Source organism: Nycticebus coucang, chromosome 8 (assembly GCF_027406575.1).
Source record: "Nycticebus coucang isolate mNycCou1 chromosome 8, mNycCou1.pri, whole genome shotgun sequence".
Taxonomy (NCBI): Eukaryota; Metazoa; Chordata; class Mammalia; order Primates; family Lorisidae; genus Nycticebus; species Nycticebus coucang.
In genome coordinates, this window is record NC_069787.1 from 125,095,053 (window position 1) to 125,108,887 (window position 13,835).

The window sequence follows — 13,835 nt, forward strand, 5'->3', positions numbered from 1 at the left end:
CATGGTCCCTGCACTGTCATTTTGTTGATTTCTTTTGAATGTTTGTAGTTTGCCATCACAACTCCTAAAAAGGTAGAACTATGCAATGCACATTAAGAAATACAGTTGCCTATTTCATTTAATATCTTACCTCTTACAAAGTCCTTCATATATCCTAATACAATTACTATAACTTATTTTAAAATTCACTGTCATTTTATTTTATTTTATTTTATCATTATTTTTTTGAGACAGAGTCACACTCTGTTACCCCGACTAGAATACAGGGGTGTCAGCCTAGCTCCCAGCAACCTCAGACTGCTGGGTTCAAGTGATTCTCCTGCCTCTGCCTCCCAAGTAGCTGGGACAACAGGTGCCTGCCACCATCCCTGGCTAATTTTTCTGTTGTTAGTGGAGACAGATCTCACTGTTGCTCAGGCTGCTCATGAACTCCTGAGCTCAAGCAATCCTCTTGCCTCTTCCTCGGCCTCCCAGAAGGCTGAGGTTACAGGTGTGAGCCAGACCACGCCAGACCACACCACACCAGACCACCCCAGAGCACACTAGCCAACTGGTGTTTATTTTCCGAAATTCACCTGACTTCTCAGTTTTCATTGGATTCTCTTAAGCTAACTAGCACTCCCTTTGTGTAGAAATGCTTATCCCTCTATAGTCAACACGCTGGGTTTTCTTCTAAACAACTTTTTCCCATTTGGTACTAATCATTAATATTTCTCTGTAAACTTATTTTTAATTCAATGCCTCACTTCCAAGAAAGCACCATTGAAAGGTAGGAAGTGGTGCCAGCAGGAGGATATGCTGAAATGCCCAGGAGGTGGCGTTTGCCTTGAGGAATGTACAGGAGTGGAAGGTCGTAGCCCTCTAACACTGTACTTTCATTAGTCACCATGCTTCAGAATGATCAGAAGAGCAGTGATAGACTGACACTCCCCAGAAATCTAAAACACAGGGACAGTTTATTACTGTAGAAAGTGATATCCCTTCCTGGAATTGAAAATGTCTGTGTCTGCAATATTCAGGCAAGGATTCAGGATGCCCAAGAAGCTGAATAATTTATCAGGAGATTTCTTAGCAAACGGAGGTAAATTATCTTGAGGTCATTTCATCCAAATCATGGAGAAATATGAGGGGCTACCCTTAAGATATAGCAAGGATTAAAGGATAAATTACCCATGCCCCTAGTTTCAATATTTTTTTCTCCTGAATAGTTCTACACACTTTGGTATAAAGTTTGTCGTCTCTGAAAAGGGCTTTTTTATGCATCCACCCCTTCAGTTGGTACAGTCTTTCTTCAGCTGTGTTAATTTCACTAATTAAGCTAGGACCCTGTTAACAGGAAAGTAGCTGTTCCGATGACATAGCAGACACAGTATCTCCTGCTACACCTATTGATTGTTTAACCCTCTGAAGTTACATTTCTCTTGTCTGGGTAGAGAATCTGATAGCCCCTGATATGTCATAAACTTTAAAAACTAAGGTGCAGCTTATTTTCAATCTGTTGTACAAAATAAGCTTAGTACCAATTGTTCAACCCAAATATTGTCGTATCTGGCAGATCCCCACTGTTGAAAAGGAGAAGAGGTCACTGCAATAGGGTCTTTTGTGCTCATACTTGGAAGTGTATTTTAAAACTAATTTTTTCCAAACCAAACCGCCAGGTGGCAGTGCCACTCAAAGCCAGATGTTTTGTGGTACCCATCTTCATTTAAATAAGGAAGCAATTAATAGCTTTCTCCACAAATGTTTAAATTGCCAATTATTAAATAATCACTTCCATGCTCTGATCCTAATCTCTGAGAGCCTTCACCTTATGGAAGTGTAAATACTTCTTAAAGAAAACATTAATGTACCATGTAGGTAAGACAGAATGATATTGGGTTTATATAATAGAATGTTATCTGTGTCACCTGAAGAAGTGAGATCACATCTTTGGCAAGTAGAATAATAGCACTTTGATCTTTCCAAGCAGACCATCATGCTACTAGCCCGTAGCACGGCATGGCTGAGCTATGCAGAATGACATGTTCATGTAGTCTCTGCAAGGCAACATAGACTCCCAAAAATCTGTCCTTGACCTTTTGGATTAGCATACATCCCACTTTCCCTTGTGCAGAATTTTGACTTTACTGTTAAATGTATCAGTTTTATCCTAGCACTCTGGGAGGCCGAGGTGGGTGAATTGCTTGAGCTCATGGGTTTGAGGCCAGCCTGAGCAAGAAGATTGCATAAGCCCAAGAGTTGGAAGTTGCTGTGAGCTGTGATATCACCATGGCACTCTACCCAGGGCAACAGCTTGAGACTCTGTCTCAAAAAAAAAAGTATCAGTTTTATAAAGGGTTGATATAATACCCTGTTTCCCCGAAAATAAGACCTACTTACAGGAACGATAAGACGTCCCCTGAAAATAAGACCTACCACATCTTTGGAGCACACCTTAAAATAAGACACTGTCTTATTTTGGGGGAAACAGGGTACCACTTAGGGCCTGAGGGCTGTGTATGTGGGAGACATACAAATGTTTGAGACCAGGGCGGAGAGGGGATTGTTGCTTTCAAAATAGAAGAAGAAAGCTGCCAAATCAAATTTAGTCGCAATTTCTTTAAATATCTGTAAAAGTTAGCCTTGTGAAAAGTTAGCCTTGTGAAATTGTGAAAATACTTTGTAAAATAGATTTCTCTTACTTTGCAAGAATTACTAAACACACGTGACGACTGCTAAGGTATCTGGCCTTCAAGGCCTGTTTGTCCACAGCAGTGTAAGTCTCTCCTGTCGATGCAGACCAGCTTCCGGAAGTTAGCATAAAAATTAAGAGTATTTTTAATTGAATAAAATGCTTTCCATGCCGTAAGCATCATCATCTCCAAAATGGCTCAGAACTCGTCTCCTCGTACTCTCCACGGCCACCAGCCTCATCCAAGACATCCTCTCACTCTGTAGCTATTGCGGCAGCCCCCTGACGGGGCTTTCTGTTTTTCATTTTGCATTTCTCTGGTTCAGGACCCACCCAGCCCTTAGAAAAATTTTTTTCAAGAATTAACAAGACTTTCGCCTCTATCATCAAACAATAACTGGTACGAAACTTCCCTTTCCACCATAAACAACTATAGAACTTGGCGAGATATGTGAGGTATTGTGTACAGGTACAGAGCAGTCGGCGGCGCAGGACTGGCCGTCCCTGAGAGAAGAGAAACAAACGGCAAGCCCCACAGTTGCCCCGGCTTTCTGCCTAGGACCCTGTCCTGCTGGGGTGCTGGGAGGCCAAGCAGAGTGGTGGTGTGGCTGAGAGAAGGAGGAAACGACCCAAGTTCTAGGCTGCGACGTCCAGCTGTCCCTTCTGCTCACTGTATACCAGCTCCTCCAGCCTTGTTTCTGAACTTCAAACACACCAAGCTTTTCTCCTTTAGGATCTTTGTATTCACAGTTCCCTCTGGCCAGAGCACTCTTTCTCTTCCTCCTCCTCACACTTCAGCTCTTAAATTTCACCTCCCAAGAGATACTGTCCCTAGTCACCCGATCTAAAGGAGATGCTTTCCCCACCCTGATCCCCGTCGTTCTGTGTGTCAGCCTCTTATCATGTCACATGTGCTACAGTTGTGGTTGTGTATTTATTTTGTGTGTGTGTGTGTGTGTGTGTGTGTGTTTAGCTCATTTCCATCAGCAACACGTGACTTGCAGTTGGGACAGGGACCACATCTGTTTTGTTCTTCCTTATGTATCCAGGCTTATCAATTAGTAGCACGCAATAAATACTGATCATCTAGATCACTCTTCAATTCTAAAACAAATTAATCTGAGAAAGGATTAACTAACTCATGCATATCTTATTCTCTAGACATGTTTCCCAGTGACATCTGTTTTGTGCTTCTTTCAGAGAAGTGAATGTTCAGGAGTAGATAAGTCAAAAGAAAATGGAAATTGAAAAACAATAGGTATAGAACCAGTAAGTGTAGAAAAGGCTACCTACCAGAATTAATCTCCTATCTATAATTTATTATTTTACTTTCAATTTCAGCTTCATATCTAAACTGTTTTGTATTATCCCTGCAACCTTGTTTCTCACCAGCCACTTCCCTGGCCACCTTCTTTCTCAGGGAAGAAGACATTGAAATTTACCTGAGTTAAGCACTAAGTAAATTTTACTGATTCGGGAGCCTTTTGGCTCCTTCAAGGCAGAATAAAGATTTACTGCTCTTCGTGTTCCCAAGACTTAGTACCATGCGTGACACATGACGAAAACCCAGGAAATGTGGGGGAAAATGAGGATGTACAGTTTGCAAGAGGGTATAATAAATCGTAGAGTTTTATTTTCCAAAGATACGACATACCTTTTATTCAAGCTTTTATTTTTTTAAATATGTTAAGTAACCTTCAAAGATAATCTTTGAGGGCGGCACCTGTGGCTCAAAGGAGTAGGGCCCTGGCTCCATATACCCAAGGTGGCAGGTTCATACTCAGCTCCGGCCAAAAACTGCAAAAAAAAAAAAAGATAATCTTTGAGTCCATCAACTGAAGAACAGATAAATAAAATACGGTAGAACTCATGCAACTGAACATTACCCACATAAAAATGGGGAAGTACTAATAACGAGGCACAATGTGGAGGCCCCTTAAGAACCAGTCCACGCATGGTACAATTCCTTTTACATAAAATGTCTGGAATAGACAAATCCACAGAGAAAGTACATTCATTGTTGCTTGGGAGAAAGTTGAGAGAAATGAGGAGTGACCGCTAAGGGGCATGGAGTTTGGGGCGGGGCTGGCGAAAATGTCCCCAGCTTGGTCCCGAGAACAGTTGCACAGCTCTGTGGATGTGCTAAAAGCCACTGAACATGCGCTGTAAATGGGTAGATTGTACAGAATGTGAATTCCTTCTCAATACGGCTGTTATCTTTTAAAAAATAAGATAACCTTTGAATTTACATGTTATACATTAGATGCTCGAGATGTGTTGCAAGCTTATTTTGATTAATAGACGTTAAATATATGAAATATACATATTTCAATTGTATGCACCCATAAGCACCAATGTCTTAAGAAAATTATATTCATCATAGAAATGTTCAACATTTACCCGAAGTTTTTATGTTTGTTGTAGAAAGAATTGCTTCTCATTCAGCATCATAGGTTCTTGTTGACATGGGTATCATGTCGACACTAACTGAACAATTACTATTCAAAATCAGAAATATTATTAAAGCAAAATTCTAGTTTTGTTGAAATTAATATGCGTTGTATCTTTCAGTCAGTGGAACCTAGTGAAGTGAAGCAGGCGGCGTCAGCTTCAGTTCCGGCATCGGCAGTTGCTGACTCGCCCAGTCTAGAGAAAGAAATAGACGCTAGCAGCATCCCCACTGCCATCAAGTACCAAGATGACACCTCTCTGGCCCATCCGAACGTAAGATCCTCAGACTTCAATGTCAGCTGGAGTCTAGTTAACTGAAATTAATTCAAGTTTTGCACTTTTGTGCTGACACCAATATCATTAAACAGGTTCATATGTTCCTATTTGCCAAAAACAGGCAGCTGGCCCTGTTACATATATCTGAAATCAGTATGGTGCAACTCGTGTTGCCCAGCTTCTAAGAGTATTCTTTCCATGGTTAAGAAAAATAGGCAAAGACAAGAGGTTTGTTTTGTTTGTTTGTTTTTAAAAAGGGGCTAAAAGTTCTGATTCTAGCTTAGCTCTGGTTCATTGACTGTGGACGTGTCACTAACATCATATTTTACTGACTTCTGAAATGGTATCATTTCACTTTCTCAGAAAAGTAATGGGAAATGAACTTCATGCAAACAGAAAGAGCAAACTGATGGTTTGGGTGCTAGCCCTTTTACCCCCAGGCTTTCTGAGCATCGCTAATTCGAGACAGATGTCTCTACTGAAGAAGACGCAGGCGCCAAACAGTACCCAAAGCTGCAGGGTGCATTTATAAAGGAAATTTGTATCATGTTAGGTCAGATCCAAGTTAATGGCAGACAGTAAAATTTTTCCTTTTTCTTTTCTTATTTCAGTTATTTATCGAGAAAGCTGATGCTGAGGAAAAGTGGTTCAAGAGGCTAATTGCCCTCCGACAAGAAAGACTAATGGGCAGTCCTGTGGCCTAAGTCGTATACATGTGGATAGGTTGACAGTAACATTAGAAATTTAGGCTTTCAAATCCCAGTATTAAGTTTCAAGTCATAAAAAGAATTTAGTTGATTATATTAAAAGGTAATGTCATTTCATTCTTTTCTCATGTAAGCTTGAGTATTTGTTGATTTGAAGTAAAACATTGTGAATAAAACTAGTATAAAATTTAAGAATGCATGGAAATGTTATTCTGCTAATAAAGCTAAAGATTAAAAAGTCAGTGTTAAAATAAATGGCACGCAGTAGTGTTTCTTAGTACAATTCAAAAAATACGAGTTGTCATTTAAAGACACAATGTTGAGTAATCATGCATATATAAGAATCAAATTGGGTGGTGCCTGTGGCTCAAAGGAGTAGGGCACCAGCCCCATATGCCGGAGGTGGTGGGTTCAAACCCAGCCCCAGCCAAAAAAAAAGAATCAAATTATTTGTTGTAAGTGTGATATTTCATCTTCCATGTATTACAAAACCATTTTTTAAATATTTTATTTCACTTTATTGCAGAGTTTTAAGCATAATGGAAAGCACCCTAAATAGTCTGAGTAGAATCTGCATGTTAAACTTAAGGGAATGACATATTTATTGAAAAAAAATTTTCTTGAAACTTAAATAAATTAAGATGATCAGCTTCTACTAGGATGGGTGTTCCTTTGAAAGATGTTAGCAAATCCCAGCTGGTTCTTTGAGAAATCACATGTTCAAGCTAGACCTAAGTAGTTGGCCTCATATCCATGATGAGGAAATCATTTCTGAGAAAAGTGGTGAGAGCCCTCACTTCAGTCTTTCTTAACCATCTCCTGTTCCGTGTGGAGAAAGGCAGCCAGCTAATTGCTGTTGTGATAAGGCTGTCTGCCTTTGTAGAACCCCTTGCTCTTGCAGCTAAATGATAGTCAACTGTGCATTCCATACTGAACACGTCAGAGGTAAGGACTTGGGGCCTTGCTTCACAAAGCTGGTTTGTAACAGCTGACACGGATATTTCCCTTGGCCGTTTTCTTCTGTTGTCCAGTCTGACTCTAACTTAGTTTCTGTGAAGACTAGCTCAGAACACAAGATTTGAAGATAGAAAAAGCAACATACAGGTCATTTTAATGTCATCTTTTTTACATTTCTAAAACAACTAAAATTCTAATCTCTGTTGAAAATGACAAATAAAGGCTCACTACCTGTAGCTCAGTGGCTAGGGCACCAGTGGAGCTGGCGGGTTCGAATCCAGCCTGGGCCTCCCAAACAACGACAACTACAACCAAAAACTAGCCGGGTGTTGTGGTGGGCACCTGTAGTCCCAGCTACTTGGGAGGCTGAGGCAAGAGAATCGCTACAGCCCAAGAGTTTGAGGTTGCTGGGAGCTGTGACATCACAGCACTCTACCGAGGGCAACATAGTGAGATTCTGTCTCAAAAAAATGAAAAAGAAAAGAACTTATACTTAATGGCAGGTGGTCTGGAAAAGGCCAATGATGAAATGTTTGTTTTTATACACACGAGTTTTCCCATTCGGAATAGATGCTACTGTTCTTTATTTCTTAGCTGTAAATAAAAGGGCTCAATGTGAACTCAGGATTGTGTGGCTTTTAATATAAGTATACTAAAGGGATTACAGTTTCTGAAATATTTATACTTCATTCTTTGTGTAACTTACAAACTATCAAAGCAGTCTTGCCTTCTTAGAAAGCATATTTTAGTAATCTGGGCAAGAATATCGGTGTCCTTTGGGCCATTACTGGTTCTGCGGAGAACCGAGGCTGGACAGTTTGCCCAGTGTGCTTGATCGTTCTTATCCACCAGATAGTGAAAATATGATCTACTGTGATTATACCTAATGCCAGTGTTCTTCTGCTACAAATACCTAAAAACAGAAGCTTGAACTGCAATATATTTATATTTTAAAACTAAATTTTTCATGTAGAATAGAAAATCAAAGTTTTTTTAAATAAACTAAACTATGATCCCTGCAGGAACTCACTGACTACTTCATTCCTTCCTGGTTTTCAACATGATTCACTGTGATGTATTATTAACTTCATTTACCTGCATTCCTAACAAAGACTGCAGTATCACCACACAAGCCAAATTAAATTTAATGAGAAAGACTTCATAGAACTCTATCAAACAAATTGCCAAACTCAGTCTGGGTGATGCTTCCCGGCCTTCTTTAATACCCTAATATAATGAGGTATAAAACAGAACAGTCCCTTTCATATCACTTGATTAGGGACTTATGTGTTTTTTGAAACATGGAGTTCTTATAAAATGTAGATATTAACGATACAAGTTGGGTTTTCATTTCTGACTATAAATGCGTTCTTGGGGAAAATGAAATACGAGCATTATTTCTGGCCCTCCCTCATTCTGAGGAGGCAGATACCTAAAGACAGGGGGACAGAACACTTGAATCATTCTCCTACTTTATTTCAGCATCCTAGCACATGAAATGAGAATACTAACAGAAGATCTGCTTACTTTGATTTTTCATTAAAATGACATAAAACAAAGCCCTTCACAGAAAAGTATGCTGTTTATGCCAAGTGAACATTTGACACAGTAGAATACCAAGTGAAATATGGAACAACTAGTTGCATAATTAATGATTTGAAAAGCTACACTCTCTCTTCAGTGTGTTTGTTCTGTGTCTTCAGCTGCCATGGTCAGTCGTCCCCATCGCAGTATTGTGCACAGCCTTCCCTGATCTGCCGCCGCTGTAAGAAACCTTACTTTGTTTGTGGTTAGCGACCTACTGTTTACTAACTTGAGGAGTCTCAGGGCTTCTGTGCACTCAGATTTACCCAGTTAGTCATAAACGTTTTGAGTTCTTAGTTCATGCTGGGCACACTTGGGGAATCCACAGGCGATTCTGCCCTCAAAAGGCAGAATGAGTCCCAGACATGCAAATGATGTAAGGGACACAGGGTTTGGTGGCAGAGGAGTCTTGGTTGCAAAGATGAGTAAAATTACTGAGTTAGAAAATTAAGGGAGGGTTCAGGGAAAACTCACAACTGCACTAAGACTCGATGCAGATGGCAGCTGGAGCCACAGGGACTCAATGTCGCCCACTTGATCTTCCTGGCAGCTGCTACAGTTCCAGCCTAAGAACAGAGTCTCTCTCCTAAAGACCCAAGTAATGCTGCTCACTCAGTCTTCCCAAAAATCCAGGCAAAATGTTAGGTTCCCGGTAACTCTCTGACTCTCTGGCCATCTTTTTCTTTTGGTGGAGAATCGACTGAGTAAGACAAGTCTTCATTTGGCCACAAGCTTCAACAATTTGGCATTGCTGCCACTCAAGAGAACAGATTCTACAGTGAGAGCTGAACAGAGACTTTCAATGCCTCTAAACACAACAAGAACTACCTCTGGCGGTAGGAGCCTCCGCAGCCAGGTGGACTGCTGCGTGTTCCCAGATACTCTGTCCCGCTGCTCTGTGCTATTACGGAAAGCACTGTTTTGGAACCAAAAGATGCCATTCATTTGCCTGTGGTGAGGTCCTTCCTCAAATGTTCCTTAGATTTAGCCATTAAGTGAGAATCTTTAAGTGAGCAAATAAGATAGTAATAAAAACTAGAAATGAAACAAGGCCTAGGACATGTTTGGCCACTAAACTGTGGATGAGTTGACCTGGAATGCTTGCACCCTGTTACTCCCTTCCCTAACCCAAGATTCTGAGTGAATGTTACAAGAGATTTTACACCAGCCCTTAACCATTACTCAACTGATAGAATGCTTGCATTTGGATAATTATTTTTTAATTATTTTTTTCTTTTTTTTATAGAGACAGAGTCTCACTTTACCGCCCTCGTTAGAGTGCCGTGGCGTCACACTGCTCACGGCAACCTCCAGCTCTTGGGCTTACGCGATTCTCTTGCCTCAGCCTCCCGGACAGCTGGGACTACAGGCACCTGCCACAACGCCCAGCTATTATTTTGTTGCAGTTTGGCTGGGGCCGGGCTTGAACCCGCCACCCTTGGCATATGGGGCTGGCCCCCTACTCACTGAGCCACAGGCACCACCCACATTTGGATAATTTTTAATGCCATCCTATAAGCCTTATTCTTTGGAACTCCTTTATAGAATAATGGGAAAGTAAGTCCTCTTGATAAGAAAACATCTGAGTCTTTTCACCAATCTGGAATAAAAATAGATGTAAGAAAGAACACTTGGTAAATTTTGTAATCATAATTTTTTTTCCATAGGGATGGGCATTGATAATTTATTCAGCTTTATTTACATCAAAGAAAACTGAAGTAATAATCTGTTTCCAAATTATTTTTGCTATCATTATATCCCCAGAATCTGGCCCATTCCCTGACACAGAGAAGTCTCGATAAATTTTTTTTTAATGAAGGAAGAATTGATTTGCCAATCTCAAATGAGCACTGTATTTAGCAGCCTCATTATTTAATTGCTCAAGCTATTTGGAGCCAGTGCAAAAATAAATAAATAAATTGTATAACCAAATTAGTTTGTTTCTCTGATTTGTATCTCCAAATGTCTCAGCTGACGGGGCGCTTGGATGTCCCAGGGACGTGCAGACTGTGGTGCCTTAGGCACTAGCAGTGGGGCCGGCGGTCAGCAGGGATCTTATCAGTGCTACACTTGCCCAGACATTTTTTTCTGGTTTAATTTTTTCATCGTATAAATATTTCAAATGATATAGATGTGGCCAGAGTCCACCAACTGGCTCCTATGATTGCTCTCCTTCCAAAGCTATAGATCAGTTTTTAAAAATAAAAGCCACCAGTATGGTAAGACAAGGCTTTAAACTCAACAATGTAAACCATTTTATTTTTAGGTCCGAGAAGGAATGGCAAAACGATCCTGCTACACTTCTCAGAGAGTGATGAACTCAACTGACCCTCTCTTCTTAGCGTCTTCTAACATGTTACTCAGGCTTACGTCTCACAGTATGAAAAGTTAGTATAGGGCAGGCTCCCTCTGTAAGCTTCCTGAAAATTAACTGCTAAAACCCACGTCTTGTGTAAAGTCCAAAGCTGCAGTCTATTGCCTGTACATGTTCTGTGAAAGCTATAAACATAAAATGCAGTTGAAAAAAAATGTACTTGAAAAGTAAATCTTTTCCAAATACCAGCACAATGTGGACAGATTTTTAAAACAACTCTATAACTAGATTATTCATTTAAGTATATTATCTGTAGCTTTTTTCTTTCCCTTTTCTGCTATAGTAAAGTGTAATTGATCTGGATCAGATAAGTCATCTGGTGACTACATTTTCTATGTATCTGAATGAGCTGCAATATAATTACAGGAGGTAAAAATCAAATTACATTCTGGATGGTCATCCAGAATCAGAGTCTTTGATAAATATACTTTTCTTTGTCTTTGAAATGTCTTATAAAAGAAGTTTTGCTTATGTCTTGCATAGAGCACAGTAGCACCCCAAGGCCTCGGTTACTTAATAGCTGCCTTATCAAAAACACTTGAACCTTCAAGGAGAAACTCATCTTCAAAATACTGCTCATTTTTCTGCAATCAGACTTGTGTTTTTGAAGGTCATATGACTCATCTCCAGCAAAGGTACTCAGAGAATTGTAATGCGCCATCTTTATAGTTAATGATGAGAGACTCCAACAAGTAAGGATTAAATGGGTTATTGTTCAGCACAACCTAGAAAATGCCAAAGACTCAGTGTATTTGGAATCTTTAACTTGAAGTTCCAATTTTTACATATTTTTATTTTGCTATAATAACTGTGCCATATAATTTCCAAAAGACATTGTTCAGTTACTTTCTAACTCCCTTGGAAAGGTATTTACACAGACCTTGGAGACATTTAAAAGTAAGAGTTACAAAAATATTATGTTGTCTCCCTACAAAAAAAAAAATTATATTTTTTCTCTTATTTTTTACTTTATCATTTTTGGGGGTGCAGAGGAACGGAGTCTCATTCTGTCACCCTCGGTAGAGTGCCATAGTGTCATAAGTCACAGCAACCTCAGTCTCCTGGGTTGATGCTATCCTTTTACCTTAGCCTCCTACGTAGCAGGAACTACAGGCGCTCACCACAATGCCTGGCTAATTTTTCTATTTTTTTAGTAGAGATGGGGTATTGCTCTTGCTCAGGGTAAGCTCAGGTGATCCAACTGCTTCACCTTCCAAAAATAATAGGATTAGACGCGTGTTTTTTCTCTTATTTTTTTCAACCTTTTGGAATTACCATAATCTATGGCAAAGATCTCTGTCTGTTTACAGACAAAGGCTGCATAGATTTGAAATGTATTTTTACATTGAGAGATTTAATAAAAGAAACAAGCAGTCAAAGTTGACGTGTCTTCAGTGGGGGTTAAATATTGGATTCCAGTTTAAATATGAAATTTGTAAATGAAATATCATTGAGCACCATTTTCCTAAACTAATTATCTTTCTGCTAAGTACTTCGACATTTTGTCAATATTCATGTATCTATTTTTTCTATAAATTATATAATTTAAGTATTCCAGTTAGCAAATGGCGATGTATCATTTATTAAACCTGCTCATTTGCTAGCCTGGTATAGATAGGGGAAACAATCTTACAAAAGGATACACAAAATGAAAGTTATATCCTGAATTAAGCTTTTTCGTAAGTGTTATCTTCCACATTTTGTAACTTGGACTTTTTATAATTGAAAAATACTAAAACACAGGAAAGGAAAGTCGTCCATACACAGCCGGCTTTGGAATGTCAAGGTGGTCTGCTCCTGCGCTTTGCGGCTTGGCGCCTGTCCTGGTGAGGTGACCTTCTGAACAGTTCCTCCCAGCTTTGCATTGTGCCTAAACAAATACACCTCTGTAGAGATGTTTATGTGAGGGCTTGCTTTTCAGACCATGAAAACATGGGAACCGAGAGCAACTTACTGGTCTGCCGTTAGCTTTTTCCTCATGCATTTTAATGGCCGCATAGATTCCTGAAAGTGGAATTGCTGGTTTGCACTTTTCACACTTAAACTGGTAAACGGTAAGTGAGCAGCAAGCAGCCAGGAAACTTTCACATTGGATGTCATCCAGATGAAGACTGTATCCGTCTCTTCTTCAAGTCATTTAAGAACAAAAAGCCCTGTTGTAACTAGGGTGAAGTATGCCCGCCCTCTGTAGAGCCATTCTTCACTCTCCACCTGCAGTTCCCGAGGCTGACCTGTAAGCACTGCCCCCCCCCCCCACCCAACTTTCCTGAGCCTTGTGGCCTCTCATCTATCCAGGTCCACAGTAGGCACTGACAGTAAATCAAAGGGAAGGAGGAAAGAGAATTGAGTATCTGTACCCCGCTGAGCTTGTGCGGGAGGATACAGCTCTCTGTTCTGTTAACAGCTCCATCCTTGGCCTCTTCAGACCTTGGGGCTGAAACAATTTCCTATAGCTTCTACTCCCTGAGTGGTCCCTTAACCCTGCCCACATGTCCATTTATAATGACTTTATTAAACTCCTCTGAGTGTGTCATCTGTTTCCTGCTGGGACCAAAGCTGATTAAATTATCCCTGAGTGCTGGTGTGTCATTTAGGATTAATTAAGTATATCAATTAGCTTTGATTTCATAAACAATAACACAACAGCAACAATAAACAGTGGCTTAAATAAGAAAAACATTTTTTTTTTTTGAGACAGAGTCTCACTATGTCACCCTCAGTAGACGGCCATAGTGTCACAGCTCACAGCAACCTCCATCTCCAGGGCTTGAGCAATTATCTTGCCTCAGCCTCCCGAGTAGCTGGGACTACAGGT

General features: G+C 40.1%; 1 protein-coding gene across 1 annotated transcript in view; it reads left to right on the top strand.

The window, feature by feature from the left end:
* The window catches only part of RSRC1 (arginine and serine rich coiled-coil 1), a 427,036-nt gene extending 420,736 nt beyond the window's left edge, over positions 1 to 6,300 (top strand). Inside the window, exons 13-14 of the mRNA XM_053598852.1 lie at positions 5,243 to 5,395; positions 6,010 to 6,300. Of these exons, the coding sequence (XP_053454827.1) occupies positions 5,243 to 5,395; positions 6,010 to 6,102 (246 nt within the window). The 3' untranslated portion in view covers positions 6,103 to 6,300. The remainder of the gene's footprint in view (positions 1 to 5,242; positions 5,396 to 6,009) is intronic.
* The last annotated feature ends 7,535 nt before the right edge of the window (positions 6,301 to 13,835 follow it).